At 54.2% G+C, this 23,248-nt stretch overlaps 1 protein-coding gene across 1 annotated transcript; it reads right to left on the bottom strand.

The window, feature by feature from the left end:
- Nucleotides 1-18,910: 18,910 nt before the first annotated feature.
- On the bottom strand, nt 18,911-21,964 carry LOC116737932 (EF-hand and coiled-coil domain-containing protein 1-like). Its single transcript, XM_032592363.1, has 2 exons — nt 20,545-21,964; nt 18,911-19,199 (listed from the first exon to the last, which is right to left on the bottom strand). Exons 1-2 carry the CDS (start codon nt 21,526-21,528, stop codon nt 18,912-18,914), a joined length of 1,272 nt encoding a protein of 423 aa, XP_032448254.1. The 5' UTR covers nt 21,529-21,964; the 3' UTR covers nt 18,911.
- Between the last annotated feature and the right edge of the window lie 1,284 nt (nt 21,965-23,248).

Raw genomic sequence — 23,248 nt, 5'->3', positions numbered from 1 at the left:
GCCCCGGCCTCCACTAACATTCGAGGCCATCCAAGGTGGTGCTCAGATGGACAGTTGCGTGTGTGTGTTTTAAACAGCTAAGCATTCATTTTGACGTGTATGAAGCACAAATAACAAGCACACCAAACAATTTCAGTTTTCTGTGTATGACAGTGTTATACCTTTCTTTTCTTTAAAAAAAATTTTTTTTTAACATTTATTTATTTTTTGAGAGACAGAGAGAGACAGAGCATGAGCAGGGGAGGTGCAGAGAAAAGGAGACACAGAATCGGAAGCAGGCTCCAGGCTCTGAACTGTCAGCACAGAGCCCGACGCGGGGCTCGAACTCACGAACCGTGAGATCATGACCTGGGCTGAAGTCGGTCGCCTAACAGACTGAGCCACCCAGGAGCCCCCTTTCTTTTCTTTTTAAACAATGTTTATTTATTTACTCATTTTAAAAATGTTTATTTATTTTGAGAGAGAGAGAGACAGCTATGAGCATGAATGGGGGAGGGGCAGAGAAAGAGGGAGCAGGAGGATCCCAGGCAGGCTCCACACGGTAAGCACAGAGCCCGACGTGGGGCTCGAACTCATGAACTGTGAAATCATGACCTGAGCTGAAATCAAGAGTTGAATGCTCGACAGACTGAGCCACCCAGGGGCCCCTACCTTTCTTTTCAATAAATTTATTTAAGTAAAAAGAGTGAGATGATTTAAGGAAAAATATTAAATAATAATAGCACAGGTGCTATGCAGATAATGGCAAAAAGTGACACGGAGCCTAGGAGAATGTCTGAAGCTTGGCGAGCCTTAGACCAGCACACGGTAAGCTCTGGGAGCTACGAGAGCTGCGCTCTTTACGGCCTCAGCCACTTGGTTAGCCCCTCAGGGGAAAGGACCCCAACTCTAAATATGGGCACCCTCTTTTTATAATGGCTATTTCGGAATGGCCCCACATGAGCTGGATAAATAATATACTCAATCCTCACAAATATTCGAAAAAATTCAAAAAAAATTAATGTGATGCGCTAACAGTGATTTAAAGGAGAAAGGAAGGTTATAATACACATTTCAACATGTAAATATTCAGACGTAATGATACTTTTAGATGGTTAAACCTACCTATAATGGCTTTTTTAAAATTAAAGTGTACTTAACACAATGTGACATTAGTTTCAGGTGTATGACACAGTGATCACACATTCTGCTGTGTTCACCACACGTGTAGCTGTCCTCTGTCACCATACAACACTGTTACAATACCAGTGACCATGTTCCCTGTGCTGTACCTTCATCCCATGACTTACTCATTCCATAACTGGAAGCCTGTATCTCCCACTGCCCTTCACCCATTGTGCCCATCCCCCCACCCCTCCCCTCTGGCGGCCATCAGTTTGTTCTCTGTATTTATGGGTCTGTTTCTGCTTTGTGTTTGTTATAACAGCTACACTTGAATTTGAGAGTCATGAGGTAATATTCAATTGCATGTTGTTGACATTCTTTCCCTATATTTGGCATTTTGAAATATGGGCTAAGAAAATACATTCAGATGGATGGATGGATGGATGGATGGATGGATAGGTGACTGGATGGATAGATGGATGGATGAATGGATGGATGGATGGATGGATGGATGGATAGGTGACTGGATGGATGGATGGATGGATAGGTGAATGGATGGATAGACGGATGGATGGATGGATGCATGGGTGGATGGATAGGTGAATGGATGGGTGGACAGATGGGTTGATAGATAAGCAGACTCACTGGGACACAGCATAATGAATGCCAGTGGACACAGACATTCCTTATCAGCTGGTTAAGCACAAGTGTTGTCAGTGTCTAGGATGTGGTTTTGAAATGATGAGCAATTCTTGGAAAATTCCAAACAAAACAAAGTATAACCTTCCCACTACTCACGCAGCATTACATTCTTGGAAAATCCATTGTATGTTAAAGCTATGCAAAGAATTTGTGGTTATATGTAAAGCAGCATTAGATCCCAGTCTCAGACAATTGTAGTGACAGCACGTTTTTCAAAGAATGAATGTCCAGACATTTGGAAGCCGTGTGGGGTACAGGGCAATCCTGGGTTGTACAGGACCTGTGCAGAAGCTTGTGTCCCTGGGAAGGCCCCCCTCAAGGGCCAGGAACACTGTCCCCCTATTCATTGAGACAAACACTCCCTCCCCACAAGTTTCCAGAACATCCCTGGAGGGAAGCTGCTTCCAGAGAGATGCCTTGTTGAAGACTCCCTCCTTGCTCCTGTTCTAACCTCAGGTCCCACTGGCTATGGGAGCCTCCACCCAAACCTGGCTCTAGGCTGCCTCATGGGGGGACTGTAAGGTGCCCAATTGATGGATTTGGACTTGGAGGCTGCCGGTTCAGCCACTTGGACCATGCCAATGCCCTGGGGAAGCACCCAGGAACTTCATTGGCCAGTGCCCTCTGGCCTGCAGCCATTCTGGCCAACCCCCCCCCCCCCCCCCCCACCTCACCATGTGGTCTCTGGGCTTGCACAGCCACGAAGGATGGGGGATTGGCTTGTATCTGTTTACTCCTGGGCCAGCCTCTCAAGCAAGGGTGCCCTCATCAAGTCCCTTCCCCTCACTGAGACTCAGCAGCCCCAAGCTTTTAAATGGGGAAGTCGCCCCTGCTCATGGATGAGATCTGGGGCTAAGTGAGGGATGTGTGCACCTGTTCACACTGTAGGCACGCATCCAACTCTTGTTAGCTCCCATCCTCTGTTCACAACCACCTCCTTCTCTATTCATTTTGTTTTTTAAAAACCTCAAATAAATGCTTCAGCGCATGGATAGTCAGTCGCCCAGTTTCTTAATCTGACCTGTGTCGATGAATATGGTGGCCGCTTGTCATACTGGGCTACTGAAATTTAAACTAATTACAATGAAATTCGGGTCCTCAGCATGTGAGCCACATGTCAAGTGCTCAGTAGCCACATGTGGCTTATGGCTACCATATTGGACAGTGCAGATATAAGGCATTTACATCATCACAGAAAGTTCTGTTGGACAGCACTGAGGTTATGGTAAGAAGATAAAGTAATACTTCACAGTCATTTTGCCTCGAACCATAATTCTGACTTGTAAGTCGCCTGTCCAATTCACTATTTCGTTCGTGCAGTGATAATTCTGCTTAAATTGCAATTATCTGAACCTAGAAATTGACCCTGTTGTATGTATAAACAAAATATATCACAAGTGGGTTCCTGCCATAATCCAATGCACTCCTCTCTACATGGAAAAACTCAAACTGGGTCCCCGTCTACACCCACTGAAGGGGTGGACTCTGGGTGGATTAAAGACCTAAATATGAAGGGCAGAATTAAAATAGAACATACAGCAGGATGAGTGGCTTTGAGACCTAGGGGTGGGGGACAGCTCAAACAAAAACTCAAAAGCAAAAATCACAAGGCCCAAAGCATTTGATGAATTTGATCAATCAAAGGACACATGGGAGCCGGCTGGCATCCCTTGGTCAAGTTCTGTGCAAGCCTCTCACAACCCAGCGATTCCGCCCCCGGGGTATTGTTTTTTGGGGGAAGTTCTCGCACCCGTCTGCAGGGTGGCATGGAGGAGAATGTTCATCAGTGTCATCTGGGGAGGTGGCAGCTGGGAGGCGGCTCTGGGATTGGGCGGGAGACTCACCAGGAGGGAGGGACAAGGGGCAGCCGTGCACACAGCCAAGGCACCTGAAACATGCAAGGCTGAGTGAAAAATGCAAGACGCGGCGTGAGACACAGAACACAGTGCCGTTACGGACGCCGAACGCAGACACAGAAACGCACGTTTTGCCGGAGCACGGTGAAAAGAAGATACCTGGAAGTCACTCGAGGAGGGTTGCCGACAGGGCGGACAGGGAAGTGGGAAGAGAAGGGGAGAAAGTATCCATTCCTACCCCTGCTCCAACCCAAGTCTCCCGCTCCGAGTACACAACCTTCCAAGTGTCAGAATACATGTTCACTGATGACCAGCACGGCGGTTGTAGGACACTATCACTGAACTCAGGGGATGGCAAACTTTTCCAGTAGAGGGCCAGGGGGTCAATATTTCAGGCTCAGCAGCCTATGTGGCCACTGCTGTAGTTACTCAGTTCTGCCTTTCAGGTGCAAAAGCAGCTACAGACAATCCACAAGGAAATGAACATGGCTGTGTTCCAAACTTTATTTTATGGATACTGAAATTTACAACGTCATGAAATTCCTCTGTGCCAGGAATATTGTTCCTTTTCGGGTTTTCAACCACGTGAAAAGGTTGAAATCATAGTTTGCATAAGATCCATAAATAGGCTTGGGGCTAGATATGGCCCACAGGCTGTAGTTTGCGAACTCCTGGTTTAATTGATGACTTTTGCCCTCAGTGGACAGAATTTCATCCAGAGAAAACGTGTTTAATTGGTGTGGTAGGCTGAGGGCTCACCTTGCCCCCAAGGCCAGCCAGCCAGCACCTTCTGGATTTGTGAAGAGCACTGAATGAGAGATGGAACAGAGCAACCATCTGGCTGGGGCCAGAAAGACCACCCTGAGGGGAGTGGGGACCCCCTGAATGGGCAGCATGGCGTATCCATCTGGGTCAGCAGGAGGGAGGGATGTTGTTTGTGGCTGATATGCTAAGGGAGTGGTTGGCTGACAGCCTGTGGGACACACATTCACAGGTGCAGGCTCACTCGAGCTCATTGGTGGTATCTAATGGCAGAGGGCACGAGCGGTGGGTGGCAGGAGGGGACGCCGGCAGCCTGCCCCTAGACCAGCCGGGTCAGCTCTGCCTTGCTTTGGCCTGAGTCTGGCCCTCCGATGTGCTGGCCCCTGACACCCTGCCAAATAATTCCCTTCCGGCTTTAGTGAGCCAGCGTCACTTCCTGTTGTTTGCAACCATGGCCCCCCAGCTGGTATGGCTTTGAGCAATTCACATCAGCTTTCTCAACTTCAACTTTCTTTCCACAAAAATGTCTTACTTACATGGTGTGCACCATGGTTACGGCAGGGTGGGCAGAGTTTCTAGCAATGACTCAAATGTTCCTGCAGCCCTTGACTGTGGGGAGGTATCATCCCCTTGATGGTGTTATGTTGTTACAGCTGATGTCAAGGGGGTTAACGTTCCCATCCAGTCACACGAGTCCCTTTAAAAACAGAGAGCTCTCTTGGGGCGCCTGGGTGACTCAGTTGGTTAAGCGTCTGACTTCAGCTCAGGTCATGATCTTGTGGTTTGTGGGTTCAAGCCCCGCATCGGGCTCTGCGCTGACAGCTCGGAGCCTGGAGCCTGCTTTGGGTTCTGTGTCTCCCTCTCTCTCTGCCCCTCCCCTGCTCGTGCTCTGTCTCTCTCTCAAAAATCAATAAACATTAAAAAAAAAATTAATAACAGAGAGCTCTCCGGTCCAAAGAGGACTTCAGGGAGACCTGAAGTGTGAGAAGGACTTGGGTCCTCGCTGGCCAGAAGGTGAATAGACATGCGAGGTGCAGTGTGAACAGTGACCCTGGAGCTGACAGCCAGCAAGGAAACTGGGATCTTAGACCTACAACCGAAAGGAATGTAATTCTGCCGACGCTGGAGTTTGGACACGTGTTCTCCCCCTGAGCCTCTATACCTGGCCAGTGACACCTTGATTTCAGCCTCGTGAGAGCCTAAGGAGAGCCAAGCCAAGCCTGCCTGGACTTCTGGCTTACACAACGTGAGATCATCAATGGGTGTTGTTTCAAGCCACTAAGTTTATGGTAATTTGTTACGGTTGCATAGAAACCAAACACAACTGCCAAACAGATGCGCCCCATCTGCACACACAACCTCAATTACCCTTTCAGGCACTGAGTGGCCATGTGCTTCTGGAGAAGAGATCTGATTGGTCTGTGTTGGATCATGGTGACTCCTCCCCTTTACCAGGGATTGGTTTAGGGATAGGCATGTTATGTGCTTTTGGCCAATAAGAGGGGAAGGGAAGTGTTCCAGGCCGATCTCTGGGAAAAGGGAAGTCCAAGGAGGACGTTATTTTTCTGTCTGTGGATGTGGCAGTGACGCCTGAGGCCATGGCAGCTATCTTGTGACCATGAGGGAGGCTTGCCGACAGGCCAAGACGACAAGCTGAGGAAGACAGTGTGGGAAGATGAAGAATTGTAATCCTTGCAGACATCACTGAGTTTCGAAGAAACTGCTTTTTCCCTGGACTTCTTATGGGTGATCATCAGCGTCCTTAAGATTTAAGCCATTTGGAGTTGGGTTTTCTGTTTCTTGCAGCCTAAAGTGTTGTCACCGAAAACGGCTCACAGTGCTGCTTGGGGGTTAAGTGAGGTTGTGTATGTCCTTAGCGCAGAGCCTCAGGCCCAGCAGGTGCTCAGAAATGTTAGCCTGCAGTCTTAGTGCCTCTCCCCTCCTGCCTTAGCCCTGGGGTGAGTCAGGGTTCAGCCGGAGGACTGGGGCCAGCAGGGGACATTGATCTGTGCCTATGTCTGTAGTTCCAGCACTGTCTCAAGAGCTTTATTATAAGGAAGTGGCTTCTGTGGTTGGGGGGCTGGCTCAGCCGGTCTAAAATCCCTAAGAGGGGGAGATCACAGGCAGGCTGGGATCCCTGGGCACAGAGAAGCTCTGGTCACAGGCGGAACCTGTGAAAGAAGAACCTTCTTTCTTTCAGGGAAGTCCTCAGCCTTGCAAGTGATTAAATTGCGCTCACCCAGATTATCCCGGATCACCTCCCTTGCTGAAAGTCAACTGATCACAGACTTTAATAACAGTTGCAGAATGCCTTCACAGCGAGCCTTGATTTGTGTTTGGACCACCTGGGGCTGTTACCAAGTGACACATCAGAAGACCGTCACCTCTCCCCGGCCCGGCTTTTCCTAGAATGGCTGGAAAATGTCACTTGCGTTCGCTCCCCCTTCTGCTTTCGGCTGCCTGAGCCACTCAGCCCCTCTGTGCGCTTTGGGGAGCTGCAGGGCGGACAGGACGTCTAGAGCCCGGCTAGGGCCCACCGACGGGTGGGGGCTTCCAGGCAGCTGAGCCCGCCCCGGAGGGCCTGGGGGCTTGCACACCGTGCTTCCTTTGCTGCGTGCCGGCGTTTCCTGAGCGAAGCCTCGCAGGAAACGGAGGCCAGCATGTGAAAACAAGAGAACAACAGTAGGAAGAAGAGCTTGAGAGGGGGCTGTGGAGGGTGAGCTGAAAATAAATCACGAAGAGGGGAGTGTGGGACAGTCCTCAGGGGTGCTTTGGGCCTGGGAAGGGTTGTCCGTGGCTCCTCAACTCTGGCTCCTACTTGCCTTTCCTGGGGTGGGAGGCAGGTGCAATGGGAGTGTGTCCATCAGGGTCTCGGTGCAGGGGTCACGCTGCCACTGAGTGGTCTCTAGAGGCGTCTCTCCGCCTAGCTGCTAATTTTGTTCTGTGATTCATCCGACAGATGCATTACTGAGCCAGCCACCGCGCCCAGCGCCAGAGGTATTGCACTTAGCAGCAGACAGCCCTAGCCTCATGGAATTCACCTTCCCCTGGGGGACACAGACCTTAATGAAGGGGTCACGACAGTAAATTAAGGATGGAAAAAGCCAGGGGCTGTGAGAGATGACAGGGGAGCAGACTAGATGGGGCTGGGGCCTCTCTGAAGAAGTGAGCCATAGCAGAGGAGACCGGCGGTATGGATGACTTAGGCCGGTGACTTAGGCAAGGCAGGGCTGAGAGCGGTCAGGAACTAAACGACCAAGGAGCAGAAGGGCCACTGTGGCCAGAGTGATGTGCACAGTGGGCGGAGTGGAGGACGCTGGGGCTGGATCCGTGGGTGGTGGCCAGATCACTCAGGTCCACGATAGTCAATGCAAGGAGGCCAGTGTTTATTCTAAGGGCAACAGGAAGCCACAAGGTTGGATGTGGGTTTAGAAAGCCTCCCCCCCTCCCCCGCCCCGCCAGCCACTGTGTGGTTGGTTAGTGGGCTAGAGAGCTAGGGACAGCAGTCACATCTGTGCTGATGCTGGTGGGTGGCAGGTGTGGCTGGAGGGGAGCAGGTAGGTTGGAGACTTCAAATTCAAACATTACCTCCTCAAGGAAGCCTTCTGCCAGGCAGGACTGAATTTACATGAAGTCTTCACCCTCAGAGCCTCGGAAAGTGACTGTATTTGGTGACAGGGTCTTGACAGAGGCGATCAAGTTAAAATGAGGTCACTGGGGTGGCCCTAATCCAATCTGACTCATGTCTTTATAGGAAGAGGAGATTAGGACCCAAACATGTGCAGAGGGAGGACTATGTGAGGACAGAAGCAGAAGACGGCCATCTGCAAACACATTCTCCTGCAGAGCCCCCAGAAGGAACCAACCCTGCCCACACCTTGATCCTGGACTTCTGGCCTCCAGGACGGTGAAATGATGCATGTCTGTTTAAGCCGGCAATAGTATTTGTCACGCAGCCAATCTGACTGATACACTGTCCCAAGCGCCATAGTAAAGAAACCTCTTCCACCTTGCCCATATCTTATTCATCCCATTTATTGTCACCCATTGGCTGACCATATCCCCTACCCAGGGTGTCAGTCCCATGAGGGCAGAGAGTTTGTCTCGGTCATAGCTGCCAGGACAGCGTCGGCACTCTCTGGGCATGCAACAAAATTTGGGTGAATAAAGAAAAGTCAGTAGTTATGTCTGACGGAGACGATGAAGAGACTAAGGGAAGATTCTCTGTCCCCCACGCTTACTGGGTCTCTGACTGCTGTTGGCCCCAAGCTTCTCCAGGTCACCTCAGTCCTCTTGGGAGAAGTGTCCCCACTGCCCTCAATTCAGAGCAGGCAGTGGGAATCCTCAGATGTTTCCAACAGTCCAAGCACCTGCCAGCCAGTAGGCAGCCCTCGTCTTTCCTGGGCTTGGGCTCAGTGGCAGCAGGGACAGAAAAGAGGGGCGCTGAGTGCCATCACTGCCCACAAGAAGTTCCCAGTCTAGGAGCTCCTGCCTCAACTTCCTGCATGGGACCCAGGCCTGGTCAATCACAGTGATTGGTTCCGAGTAGTTACACAACTCCCACCTGGGCCCATCACTACTTTCCGTGTCCCTGTTGTCAATGATTGGTTCAAGGATGGGCATATAACCATGTCAGGATAATCAGAGTTAATCTAAGGGTTTTGTTGGAACTACCGGAAAAGAAAAGCTCTTTCTGTTGGGGGTGATTCAGAGGGTGGAAACTCACCCTGGTGATGCTGGCAGACCTCTGGCTCCCATATAGGAAGAATGTCTGAAAGTGGAGCCCACAAGAGGGAAGCAGAGGTAAGAGATAGAGAGATTCCACATGTCATTATTTGTACTCCTAGATCCAGCCACGCCTGAAGCCATACTCTTGTGCTTTTCAGCAGGTCATGCACCCCGCTCCCACCAACTTTTAAATTTAAGCCAGTTTGAGTTTAGTTTCCGCCATTGGCGACAAGCGTCCGATATAACAGAGATATTCCGCTACCTCCAAAAAAGCACACATCTATTTCTCACCATTTCCCCCACACGAGAGCACCTTGATGGTCTATACCCCAGGTCGTTGCATCAGAACATCCTGGAGACCATGACGCCCACTCCCTCATGTGCTCCAGGGTTTCTCTGGCTTGGGTCTCAGGCAGAAGCCATTTACACCACCCAGAACTCGAGACAGGCGATGTCAGGATCCTGGCTCTATAGTGCCTCTGAAGCAACAAGGCCTGCCAGGCCTCCACCCCGGCACTGGCCTCTTCCTTGTGTTTCCTTATGTGGTCGGGACCACCCTAGACGAGGGGAACCATCCACATGCACCAAGGACCTCTGGCTTTCTGGAACACCACTACACTACACAACAAACTTCCAAAAAAACTTCCCACATCTGGCTCAGGGGCCCAAACATCCGCTTTTTCATCTTCCCTTTACTTGGTGCCATGCGGCCTGGGGTGGCTCGGTCAGTTGAGCGTCCAACTTCGGCTCAGGTCACGATCTCGCGGTTCGTGGGTTCAAGCCCCACATCGGGCTCTCTGTTGTCAGCGCAGAGCCTGGAGCCTGCTTCGGGTTCTGCGTCTCCCTCTCTCTCTGCCCCTTCCCTGCTTGTGCTTTGTGTCTCTTCCTCTCTCAAAAATAAATAAACACTAAAAAAAAAATTGCTTCGTTGGTGCCATGCTGCGGCCTTTATGATTCTTGGATTTTCACTTCCAGAAAGGAAGCTCACAGGTTAGACGTTTGTTGTTTTTGTCTGACCTGCATCCTTCTTCTGTCTCCAGGTAACGGCACCCACGTTGCTTTGAGGAACTCCCCCGCCCCCACGCCCAGGCTAAGCACCCACCTCTCCCAGACCTCAGGGCTCAGTGTGTGCTCCGGCCCTGGCCGGATGGAGTCTCCCAGCACCCTGGCCTCAGGAATCCCAGCCATGGATTCTTCCCTGGGACATCATCCACAGGTGCTAGAAAGCAGGATGTTGGGTCACCGAAGCTGGGCTCACGGCAGCCACGTTCGTGGGTAAAACCAAGCAGGGACAAGCAGAGATACAGGATGCACAGAGTGTGCTGGCGGCATGGGAATTTAAATCTGCTCCAGAGTGTGGAGCAGACAGATGCACGAATGCTCCCCACAGACGAGAACGCCCCCGCCACGGGAGGCCAACTGATGACAGTGACATTTACTGAGTGCCAAGTACGTGCCAGGCACAATTTGAAGTGCCCTTTGCATCCTGGCTAATTCTTTCTTCGTGACGTAGGCACTAAAATTGACCCCATTTTCCAGATGAGGAAACTGAGGCGCGATAGGTTGAGTCAGAGCTTCCCAAGAAGTGTCAAGGCACCAAAGAAAATAGACGCACATAGAGGTAAGTGGACAAGGTGGGTCGTGACCAAACATGGCTGGTGCGGCCCCGCAGGCCACCCTGGGTCCGTGTGGCTGCCTCTGACCTGGGGACCCCCGTCCACTTGGGACCCATCTGCATGCTTCAGGCTACCTGCCTGGCTGGGAACTGGACAAGCTGGGACCGGAAAGCGGGGGATCGCAGAGCCCATCCCCTAATCTGAGCACAAAGACACAGGAACTGCAGCTTGTTCCCAACCACCCAAGGGAAGCAGCACACGCAGCCCTAGACTCTGGGACTCTTGAGGACCGAGTCTCGCTTGGGGGTTGCCCTGTCCTACTGGGTGACCTTGGGAAGATCACTGTCCGTCTCTGGGCTCCAGCTTCTTCTCTGAAGGACACGTTTGCTGCACACATTAGCCTGTACGGTCAAGATCCCGCTCCTTGGTAGGACCCTGGGCCGTCAGCCATAAGGATGGGCTCAGCTCTGCTCTCAGAGAAATCTAGCTGGGGGCATGCTTTGCCTGAGGGGAGACTTCTCTGCGGAGATACTATTGAGCAAAGAACGCCGCAGCTCTTCTGGCCTCGCCGTCTCCATTCCTGGGACTGAAAAGGCCTCACTCCTTCTTCGGGCCCTTCTGTGCCTCCGTGACCCTGCTCTGGCCATTGCGTTCACATAGACATCCACTGGTGAGTGGTTTCTCAGCAGGCTTTGCTTTTTTGGATAGAAAAGAACAGATGTCCCCCTTCTTTCTGCCTTTAATAGAGTTGTGGAGGCCACACGTCTGAAGGAACATTGCAAAGACCCATTTGCCCCAGCTCCACATCGGGGTCCGAGCTCTCAGGGCAGAGCCTGCTTGAGATTCTCTCCCTCTCTCTCTGCCCTTCCCCCGCTCGTGTACGTGTGTGCACACACTCTCTCTCTTGCTCAAAATAAATAAACTTTAAAGTCTGTTTCAGCCGCAAATCCCAAGGTTCCATCCTTGCAGAAAGCTCTGTCTTGGAACAGAGAATAGCAGGTCTGAGGCTCCCCCCCCCCCCCCCCACTGAGCTCCTGGCAAGGCCTCCAGGTATGGGACTGGGGGTCTGTCCCTTCTCAGGGGCTGGAGGTCGGGCCCTGCGTTCTCTCTCCCTAGACACAGATATATCCTCCTCACCTGTCTCCTTGCCTCTCGCCACCCCTCCTGCCTGATCTGTTCCAGACACAGCCAGAGGGGTCTCCGTGAAGCTCAAATCTGATTAGGCCCTTCTTGCTTAAGCCCTTCTCTGTCTCCCTTGTTCTGTGGGGTAAAGGTCTCATGCTCAGTCTGGTGCTCAGGGTCCTTCGCCACCCCCTGCCTGCCTTCCAGCCTCCTCTCCTGCCACTTTCCACTTCAAACCCTCTCCCACCGTAAGTCTCCCTGTTCGCAGGAGGCACCCAAGCCCTTCATATCTCTAAGCCTTTGTACTCACTGCAACCTGCATTTGCAATGCCGGAGAAAACTCCTACTCGTCCTTCAATACCCAGGTTGGATGATGGAATAACCCCAAGAGATGCCCTGACCCCCCTGCCTCATTCATGCCTCCTCCATGCTTGTCTACACTCTGCAACTTGGTTAGGGTCCTGTCTACAATCAGCTGAGACTGTCCATTGTTTGCTGCTGGTCTCCAGACAGAAGGCTCTCTAGGGGCTGGGCTCTGTTACTATTAACACCAACCACCATGACCGTTACTATTTATGGGGGGTACTGCGATAAGGGATCAATAATAATAGTAACATGATATTCATTGAGCTTTCTCTCAATGCTAAGCACTTTTCTAGGTGCTTTATACATGTTAGCATTCTGAATCTTCAAATACCCCAGGAAATGGGTATTATTAGTAGTAATATTCTCGTCATCCCCATTTTACAGATGAGGAAACTGAGGCTCACAGAGAGAAAGGGAAGGGCTCCAAGTCCCACAGAAAATATGTGGAAAAGCTGGGACTCAAACGCAGGTCAGGCTGGGCCTCCTGAGCCTGCCCCCACCCCCCGCCCTCCCCATCAAGCCCATCTGTGGAGGGTCCCAGGCCGGGGCATGTGGCAGGTGCCTGACCACCACTGCCTCTTTGTGAGCCCTGGGTATTGTCCCTGAGAGAAAGGCCTCGGTTCCCACCAGTGGCCACCCACACACCTGCTTCCAAGACTAATGGAATCCGTGACCAGACGCCTCCTAGCTCCAGATGGTACCCCATGCCCCACTGCCCCGCCTCTGCCTGTCTGCTTTCCTCCCTCCCCTGACCTGCTGACTTGGCCCCCCGCGCCCCCGGCCCCCCCCAGGTCAGGCTGGGCTGCCGCAGTGGGGCAGAAGAAAGGAGCTGGCCCTCCAATGGCCTCATCTTTGTGTCCCTTCCACGGTGGTCTGGTCTGCCGAAGGAGCTGTCCTCCTACTCTCCCCCACCCCCACGGGGCCTTTTCATCTTTCCCCTCCTGGACAACAAAGCCACAGAGGCCAGGAGGAAGCCCCTCCTCCCTGCTCCAGCTGAGCTGAGCTTTCTGTCTTCTTTTCTGTAAGTTTCAGCTCAGCCCCTGCCCAGAGGTACTGGCCCCAGGCTCAGCACAGAGCAGGGGCAGGCGGGCTTCAAGGTGGAGATGCCAGAAACCCACGGTCACTGAGTCAAGGGCAGTTCCTCCAGGAGCACCACCCGCCTTGAAGCAGGATCTACCCACTGGACCACTCACCCAGGGCTGACCCTGTGCTGGAGTCCCCTGTGCCCGCACCCTTCTCACCAAGGCACGTCTGAGGGCGCATCCATCCATATGCTTACGCGTCCATTCATTCACCATCTTACTGCGAGCCCTGGGCTGGGTGCCCAGCTACAGAAATGCCAACACGTAGTGTTGGAGACCAGTTATTATGACCCTTTTTGCCCACTCTCCGAGCAAGTTCTGAAGCGCCTGTACAGGCACAGGATGGCGAGGGCGGAATGCCCCTAACCACCCAAAGCATTCAGCAGCCTGGAAAAGCCAATCTTGAGACAAGCCTGTTCTGCAGCTAAACCAGCCTTCCTCCCCCTCCACTGTCCGGGGAGTCTCCGGCTGCCAGAGTTGGCCTATTTTTCAAGATAAGAAGGGGGATTTGGGCTGCAGGCTCCAGAGAGAGGCATGGGTGGGGGATACGTGTTTTTTAACACATATGGGATATGTTCCTCCTTAATTGTCCTGGGAGGGGCTCAGTCCCACAGTCCGATGGGGCTGGCTGTGGCTCCAGCAGTGGGTATGTGACTAAGCTTTGGCCAATCAGAACATCAAATCTTCTTGCCCCTCCTCTACCTCCCACTCCCCACCCCCACTGATGGGTTCAGGGATGAATATGTTTCCAAGTTGGTTCAATGATTTCCAGTTCCAGGACTTCACTGGGATGTCTCAGACGAGAGATGATCTTTCTATTGGACTTAGACCTTTGAGGAGGTAAGTGCCCCAAAGGCTACCAGGAGAGAGAACTTGCCTGAGAGAGAAGCAGAGCTTCTATATTCTGGTGACATTGTTTGAGTACCTTGATCCAGCCATGCCTGAAGCTGGTATGCTGAGACTTTCCCAGAAGCCACTGTTTTAACCCAAGTCAGTTAGAGTCAGGCTTCCAGGCATTCATCTAAGAGAGCTGGCTGACGGGAAGAAAGAAAACAGAGAAGAGAAGGGCGGAGAGTGGCTGGGTGTAGACTGGGAGAAGTAACAGTGAAAACCCTGGTTGGACGTGGGGTTAAATGACATTTGATGACTCGGGATGGCAAATATTCATAAAAAATGATCGCTGTAATGTCATCTCTCCTCCCTCCCGTCATCAGTAAGGTCTGCGCTGCTCAAAAATGTGTTGGGAGGGGGGACTGTTTTCGGGGATTTGAAGAAGCCGAGAAGCAGGAGCCCAGAGGCTGATGTGGCTGCGATGGGGCAGGTAATCCTTCTTGGCAGACTGGGCTGGGTCCGGTGAGCCCCTGGGTTTTTTTCTGGTTCCAAGAGGCCCGAAGACCCCTCTGATTCCTGGACTGCGTCCATATGATCTGGGACTCACTCCCACAGCTGTGAAACCAGAAATTCTTCCGTGGGGCCTGTCTGCACACAGCCCATTTGTATCCTAACATGGGTGTTCATGGCCTGCTCCCCCCAGGCCCCAGAGGAGCCTCTGGGGGCAGCAGACATGTCTGTGTCATTCCCGTGTACCCGACGTACCCACTTTCTCCATGGAAGGTGCGTAGAGAATGTGGAACTAATATATGAACATCCTCAATTGCTTAAATGTTTACTGTCTGTTCTCTTAGGTTCCCGGTCAGGGTGGTGAATTGAGGTGCTGTGCGAGGTTCCCTTCCCATGTACCAATACACAGAAGAACTGGATAAAATATAACCATTTAAATGAGTACAGAGCCAAGGTCAAAAACAAGAGGGAGCTTGCCTGGGGAGTTCATACAAGGAGGCTCCTGCATGAAGCCAGGGGCCAGCCCGGGGCTGCCTCATCCATGAACAGAGGTGAGAAAAACCCCTCTTACTGCCCTTGGGATGTTGTCCCTATATATGGACTCAATTTCTCCCGACCTGTGTAGTTCTGAAGCTTCAAGCTGAGAAATGAAGTTACAAGCCGGCCCGGAATCGGGCCCTGGGGGAGGCAGACGGGGAACAGCTCTGACGGGAACGCCACAGCCCTGGGGATGGGTGGGTTCTCCCGGATCATGGCTTCTGCCAAAGATGGGCTCGCAGTTGGCCATCACGAGGCACACCGAGGACCTTGCCATCAGCACGGAAAGGGCAGAGAGGTAAAACACCAGGGAAAGCTGAGCGGTTGCAGTGATCCCAAAGAGATTGGAAAAGAAGGACGTTTGGGAAAGACATGACGGGCAGGATGGCATCCACAACACAAGGACAGAGGGGGACGAAAAAGAAGTAAATGGAAGCCCAGGGAATGAGAAAGGGAGTCACTGAGATATCGTTTTAGGGCGACGGCACGGAAGGGGAAAGGACATTTACTCGGAGTTGGGAAACTCACCAGGGCCCTCGAACAGCCAAGGTTTCGTTAGGAGGCCACCCCCCCTCCAGGGCTCTATTTCTTCGTGTGAGAAAAGGTGGCTCAGATACCAACCTCAGAGGTTATAAGAAGGTCAGAGTGTGTCGCTTCCTGCCACAGTGCTGGAAAAGTGTCATTCATTCTAACCAAATGGCTTCAAGCTGTCATTCCCAGCAGGGATTTCAGTCACTGCGCTTTTTCTCCCCAAAGATAAATCTGCAGAACACCTGGAGGCATTCCAGAGCGATGTCACTTAAGAGGGCATGACAGGCTCTAGTCTTTGGGGTGTGAGGCCTCTTCAACCCAAGTTCCTTCGGACCCTACCGCAGGCTCCATGCGTCTGGTCACAGAGGGACACCTGAGTTCCTGACACTTATGCAAAAACAGAGGTGACATTGTAGCCCACAGCCCCTCTGCAGGCTGTGACATTCCTTCAGGTGTTTGGGGGGGGGGGGGCACGGGGAGACTCCAGGAGGACTTGTGGAAGTTGCCAGACTGGCCTGGGGTATGTGGCTTTGGGCTATTCGGGCTGGGGCTTGGATCCTGGCTTGTCTGGCCTTGGTTTTCTCATCCAGCAAGTGGAGTTAATAATAATACCTTTCTCTGAGGCCAGTTGAGGGGCTCATTTGTACTAACATGGGGAAAGTGCCTTGCATCATGCCTGGTACACACGTGATGCTCAACGCATGTCCTTGGCTGTTCCACCCGCCCGCCCTTTCCTTTCTTCAAAGAAGGAGAGCTTTGGGGCAAGTCGCCCTCAAACTCTGATCGTAGAAAACGGGCAGAGGAGGTCTGCCTCCTGGGGCTGGGCGTGGTTTAGGGGGCATGTTGTTATAGGGGCAGGGGAGCAAGTGACAGAGCCATCTCCTAATCACCGCGACCTGAGCACAGTGTCACTCTTTCTCCTCACCAAGAGAACCCAGTTTTGTTTGGGGCCTCAGTATGTAGATAAGAGCAGCCATGTGACACAGTGCTGGCCCAGGACATGGAGATGCGTGTTCTGGTGGGGAAGGGGTGTCTCTCCCTGGAAACAAAGTCAAAGCTCACTTGAAGACGGGCAGGATGGCATCCACCCTCAGCATTGCCCATCCTTCTTCTGATGTCTGGACACAGACGTGAGGCCTGGAGGTGTGGCAGCTATCTTGTAACTGTGAGTCCACACACACGAAAAGGTAAAGTGGAAAGAAAGAAAGAAAGAAAGAAAGAAAGGAGGGAGGGAAGGAGGGAGGAAGGAAGGAAGGGAGGAAGAAAGAACACAGGTGGTAGGGGCAGGCTGACCTTACTTTTCCATGTTCTGGCTGTGTGACCTTGGGTATGTTACTTCACTTCTCAGAGCCTCACTCCCCACAATCTGTAAACTGGGGATAAAACCTCTACCTTGGCACAGTTCTTGTGAGGGTTAAGTGGCGCCCTGGATACAAATCCACCTTTTCTAGCACAAAGGGCTATCCCAATGTTTGTAGTGGCTCCTGTAGTCATGCTGTGGGAGACAGTGAGTTACTTTAGGGTGAAACAAAGAAGGGCCCCTTCATTTCTCCTCTTGGAGAAAGTTCTAAGGCTGGACACAGGCCCCAAGCCAACCAGCTCTGCTCTTTGGTCCGTCAGCTATGCAAACAGGAAGGGACTACCCAAACATTTGGAGCTGCAGGAGGCTGGCCCCGGGGTGGGCCTCCTCACGGAGGCCTCTCTCCACACTGTGTCTTCTCATCTTCCAGCTGGGAGCACCTCAGAAGTCAAGGAGGAGGTCCCTCCTCTGAGGGGCTAGGTTCAAAGCCTCCCCTTCTGGTTGCCTTGCCCACCAGCCTAGGCCAGGCCACTTTCCCTTCGGGCTGGAAGATGACAACAGCCCCTCTGTGGGCTCCCCCACAGGCTCTTACTCTTCCCTCCTCCCATCTCTTTGTCACAACTGCAGCCAGGGCCACTTTTTTTGAAATGCAAATCTGTTCCTGTCCCCCTCTTGCCCAAGTCTTTCATGCTCTCTTTGGGGGAAAGATTAAAGCCCCTGACACACCCTTCCAGGCCCTGGAAGGCCTGGCCTCTGCCTGCCGCTCCAGCCACTCTGGCCTCCTTTTAGTTTCTGGAATGTGCCACAGTTCCCCTTGCCTCAGGGCTTTGCCCACACGATTCCCATTTTCTAACCCCCCCCCCCCCACCCTTTCCCCTGTCCCTCTCCCCGGCCCACCTTGCCAAGTAACATCCTATTCTCAGCTCTCAGCTCAAGGGTCACTTCAGGTGCCGGCTGAGCCCCGCTCTTCCCCCACAGCATTCATCCAGCCGGCTGCCCTACATCTCATCACATGATCTCCCATGCTCGGTAGTGGCTGCTCAGGGCAGGGACTTGGGGCTGTCTTGCCCCCAGTCACATTCCTGGTACCTGGTGGAGCCTCTGTGCAGAGTCAGTGCCCAGTAAATGTGGAAGGCAGGCAGGCAGGCAGGCAGGTGTGCCTTGGGATTCAAAACGGAGAGGGGGCTGCTCACTGAGCGCCTGCCCCGTGGCAGGCAGGACCTCGCGCCCTCTTCACAGCCACGCTGGCAGGCAGGGACTCCACTCTGTTCTACCAAAGGGGAAACAGAAGCTCCAAGAGGGGTCAGTGACTTGCCCAAGGTCGCACATCTGGCAGAGGCCCTGCTAGGATTTAAACTTGGTCCCAAGCCCGGCTTCCTGCCTGGTGAGGTTGGCACAAGGGATCGTTGTACATCTGTTTCCTCATCTGCCGAACGGGGATGAGATGGTACCAAGTGACAGGGCTGCCGTGAGGATTCAGTCAGGCCACTGAAGTGCTTAGCTCAGCGTCTGGTGCACGTTAAGGACTCAGCAACTGTTAGCTACCACCACCACCACCACCACCACCATCATCATCATCACTGGGTTGATCAAAGAACGGATACGAATAACTCTACCCTGTTGCGACCCACGCATGGGCAAATGGAAGGCCTTTGTGGGTGAACACGCACAGGAGTGGTCGGGTGGGGGGCAAGCGATGGAGTGGATGAACGTCGGAGGAAAGGGAGGAACGGCCGAGCGAGCGGAGGGATACACGAAACGAACAAACGGGAACGCGAGCACCAGCGTGCGTGCGGGGAGGATACACGCCCGTGGTCTGGGACACCCGGAGCTGACTTGGGGCACCGGGGCCGCACCCCCCCGCTCACCTGTAGCGCCGCAGCTCACCCTCCAGCCGCCGCACCCAGCGCTGCAGGCCGGGCACCTGTCTCGCCAGCGCTTCGAGCTCGCGCACGCGGCCCAGGCTGCGCAGCACCGCCTCCCGGGCCTCCTCGGCGCGTCGCCGAACCTCGACCTGGCCCTGGCGCAGCCGCCCCGCGCGGGCCTCGGCCACCGCCAGGGCGCCCCGCGCCTGCCGCAGCTCCCGCGCCGCCACCTCGGGCCCAACGCGCCCCGCCTCCTGCGCGCCCGCCTGGCTCTTCCAGAGGCCGACCTGCGGGGGACAGGGCCGCGGGGACAGCCGTGAGCGCCTCGCTGCGCTCACCATTCCCGCGCCCCCAGGAGCACCGACCGTGCACGTTTGTTGCGCGCACTGCCTCCCGCTCCCGGGCTGCTCTGAACTCGGTTCATTCCTCGCAATAAACCTAATGAGACAGGAGCTCTGATCAGCCCCCCTTTTCCTGGGTGATGGAAACTGAGCCACAACACCCATGTTCTCATCTTGGCGCGGTATCAATTAATTCCCAAACTTTACGACTCTTCCCTGACGATTGCCTGCATTGGTGGCACTCGACCTTCCGTGGCGCCTCCGATCCCTAGACTCGAGGAACAAAAAGGCGTTTCCGGACTTCCCCAAGGTCTGGTCAATAGACTGTTCTTGAGGATGGGGTTTTGTCTGTCTTGTTTACTGCGGTGTCCCCGACGCCTAAACCAGGCCTGGCACACAGTAGGTGCTCAATAAATACCTGGAGTGAATGATCCTGGACCCTCTTACTCTGCACTCCCACCCTTTGCTTCTCTGGTGCTCCCTGGCTGCCAGCCCTTGCCTGGTCCATAGGTACGGCCACTCAAAGCAGCGCCCTGCCACCCCTCTGCCACTCAGGGCTGGTGTCTGGGCAGAGTGCAGAGCAGGGCCAATACCGGTCAGTTCCCTCCTGCCCTAGGCTTCCTTGGGGCTGCTCTTTTCCTCCTCCCACCCCTGTCACCCTTGGCACAGGGCTGGGCACAGTGCAGAAGTGTTTGTTGACTGAATCCCAGATGCTTGGGCTGGGTCCATATCTCGCTCACTGCTTCCTTCTCAATATCCCAGAGAAGGCCTGACCCCCACAGGTGTTTGGTGGCCAGTGACTACCCGATGAACACCAGGCCCTGGCCCCGAGGGAGGCCCATCACTATTTGCTGAATGATCCAATGAGCTGCTTAAGGGGGGGTGGGGACAGGGCCTCTTTCACCCCTTATCTCCTAACCTCTCCCCGCACCCCCATAGCCTGCCACCACGGAGAGCTCAAGATGCCTGTTTAATGACTGAATGTGTGAGCCGGCCCAGGTTTCCGGGGCGAATGCTACTACTGGGTTAGAAGAGGCAAGAAGGGACAGGGAGGGTGGGGAGACGGGGTGGGCTGGTGATCTGGGTGTGCCAGCGGTTCTGGAGGTGGCACGGGGGAGGAGAAGAGGAGGGCTGGAGTGGGGCGGGAGAGGGACAGGATGCCAGCGACCTGGAGTGGGGTGGGGCTGCCCTCTCTCCCCTGTTCCACTTCCTGTGCCCGGTCCCGGCTGTTCGAACGACCCCCGCCCCCATCCAGTCGTTGCCGCCCCCCTCCCTCCGCGCCGGCGCGCACCTGCAGCGCTAGGCAGCGAGCGTCGCTGCTCTGCAGCGCGGCCCGCAGGTCCTCCACCAACTCGCGCAGGCTGCCGTTCTCCTCCTCCAACCGCGCCAGGCGCTCGCCGTCCCGGCCGCCGTCGGGGCAGTTGGGGCCGCCGTCCGGGCCCGGCGTGTGGGGGGTGCGGCGGCGGCGGCGCGGGCGGCGCAGGCGGATCTGCGTCTCGATGTGTTCGCTGAGAGCGCCGCGGGGCAGCCGGGGCCCCGCGCGCGTGCCGAAGTAGCCGCAGAGGCGCGCGTGGAACTGGCGGAAGGTGAGCTCGGGCGGGTCCGCGCGCAGCGCCAGGCGCGCCTCCTCTTCGGCATCTGCGTCCCCGTCGGTGGCCACCCCGGCGGCCGCGTCCCCGGCGGCCGCATCCCCCGGGTTCGCGTCTCGGGCGGCCGCATCCCCGGAGGCCTCCCCGGCGGCGGCCCCCTCGGCGCGCAGCCCCAGCACGGCGCAGAGCGCGCGGAAGTCGGCGCGGGGCAGGCGGCCGGCGCCGCGGCAGTCCAGGTGGTGGAAGACCTCCTGCAGGTACTGGTCCAGGCCGGTGGCCAGCACCACGATCTCGTTCTCCACGCCGCGGTCCAGCCCGTAGTGGTGCGCCAGGGCGCTCAACAGCCACTGGGTGCGCCGCGCGGGTCGCCGGTACGGGTCACCCGCCGCGCCTTCCATGCCGGCCTCCCGGCCCGCGCCGTTCGGCTCCTTCGCCGCCGAGCGTCGCTTCTCGGGTGCCTCCGCCCCGCCACTTCCAGGGGCGGCTCCGGAGTTCCTCGGAAGGAGGGGCTTAGGCTTAGCGGTCGCGGTCTGGTTGGAGCGCGCGGGGGGCCGTGTCCCGCAGCTGCGCCGGCTTGGCGGGTCGTCCGTGTTTCCCCGGTTGGCTTGGAGGGGACTGGGGTAGGGGGCCGGGTCCCTCTCTCTGTCTCGCTTCTCCGGGTGGCCCCCGCGCTCTCCTCCCCTCATCACTCCGGGGGCGTTCCTGGCGTCTCGTCTTCCCCTCCCACTCCTGGCTCTGTCGGCTTTCGACTCCCTCACCCTCGGCCCCACCCGCCCTGGGCTCAGAGTTTGCCCGGGGACAGGCGCGAGGCGTGGGCGCAGGATAGGAAGCCGGAGCGAGACGGGACGGTGGCAGCCAGGTCCTGTGGCTGGGGGCGTGCCCCCCAAGCCCACGTGTCGCTCCACCCCTTCTCCTCCGAAAGGAAAGTCTTCCGAGGATAGCCCCACGAGCTGGCTCCAACCGTCCTCTCCCCGCGCCGGTGCAGAGAAGCCCCTCTCCCCGTCTGTTCAGATACTGGGGTCTTAAACTCACACGTCGCTCCACGGCAGGCGGTGCGGGGAGCCTCACGTGTAATTAGAGCTGAGGAGAGGCAGGTTGGAGGAGTGAATGGACCGCTTTACCGGCATCGCGCCGGTAAGAAGTCGATCTGAGATGGACAGACTTTCCCTCTCTAAGCTGCGTGTGTGTTTGGTGAGGGGTGGGGTGGGGGGGGGCGGGGAAAGGAAGGTATTTTTCCGGCCCTCACCTGTGTGCCTGTGGGTAGTGAGTTGGCGGAGCGACCTGAGTTCCACCTCTGAGCTGGGGTTATGCTGGTAGGTTGTTTGGCCAACACTTTCTCCGGTGCCTTACAACACGTTTTTGGCAGGTGAAAGGAAAACCACCCTCTCGGGGAGACCTAGGTTGCTTTTCCCTTCTTTTTCACCAGAGAGATGTCATGCACCTGTTACCGGCACTGGGACTGGTTGTCCAGCCATGTTGGAGCAGACTTTATTCAACTGTCCCTGGCTTTAAGATGGGCAGAATGTGGGCTTGTGTATAACTCTAGGAATTTAAATGCTAAATCCTGGAATTTGAAAAAGCGCTAAAATTCTGTCTCTTCTTCGGCAGTATCCCAGAGTCAGCAGTTTATTTGGTAAACTCCTACCCATTCTTGAAGATTTTGCCCAAAGGAAGGACTTAGATGCTTCTCCCCAACCATTTTGGACATATTTTTTTAAACTATAAAAGTAATAACATTTTGACAAAAAGTGTTACATCAGTTCCACTTCTTGGCTCCTACCTTAGAAAAATACATGTGCACAGGATGTTCACTGCATCATTGTTTATAATATTGAGAAACTAGAGACAACCTAGTACCATCAGCCTCGATGAATCACCAAAAAAGGAGTGAGCAAGGCAAGTTGAAACCTGTTATGTACAATGTTAAGACTTACATGTAACAATAACAACAAAACCACACAGCACGGTGGTAAATATTTTCTGTAAAGACGTGTATATATGCATAGAGAGAGATGGGAGGATTCAAAACTGATTTAGTGGTTATTTCTGAGGATCAAAGATATTTAGCCTTTGCTATAGCATTTCTCTTTTTGACAAGATGACTTCTCCCTCCCTCCCTTCCTTTTTTTTTCTTCCTTCCTTCCTTCCCTCCTTCCTTCCTTTTTTCTGCTTCCTTCCTCCTTCCTGCTTTCCTCTTTTTCTTTCTTTCTTTCTTTCTTTCTTTCTTTCTTTCTTTCTTTCTTTCTTTCTTTCTTTCTTTCTTTCCAGGGAGGACATACCTTATTTACCATTTACATGCCATAAAATTCACCCACTTAATGGTATAAGTAAATGCTTTTAGTGCATTTGTAGAGTGTATAACCATCACAGTCTAACTTCAGAACGTTTTCATCCCCCGTTTCCCAA

The sequence above is a fragment of the Lynx canadensis genome, chromosome A2 (assembly GCF_007474595.2).
Source record: "Lynx canadensis isolate LIC74 chromosome A2, mLynCan4.pri.v2, whole genome shotgun sequence".
Taxonomy (NCBI): domain Eukaryota; kingdom Metazoa; phylum Chordata; class Mammalia; order Carnivora; family Felidae; genus Lynx; species Lynx canadensis.
Note: the sequence above shows the minus strand (reverse complement) of the source record. Positions and strands in the feature narration are given on the sequence as shown.

What these genes read in the sequence shown, in the direction of transcription:
- LOC116737932 (XM_032592363.1), bottom strand. Translation starts at nt 21,528, where the DNA reads ATGAGGGGAGGAGAGCGCGGGGGCCACCCGGAGAAGCGAGACAGAGAG. An exon ending in CTCGCTGCCTAGCGCTGCAG is followed by an intron (nt 19,200 to 20,544) that starts GTGCGCGCCGGC and finishes TGTCCCCCGCAG; the next exon opens with GTCGGCCTCTGGAAGAGCCA.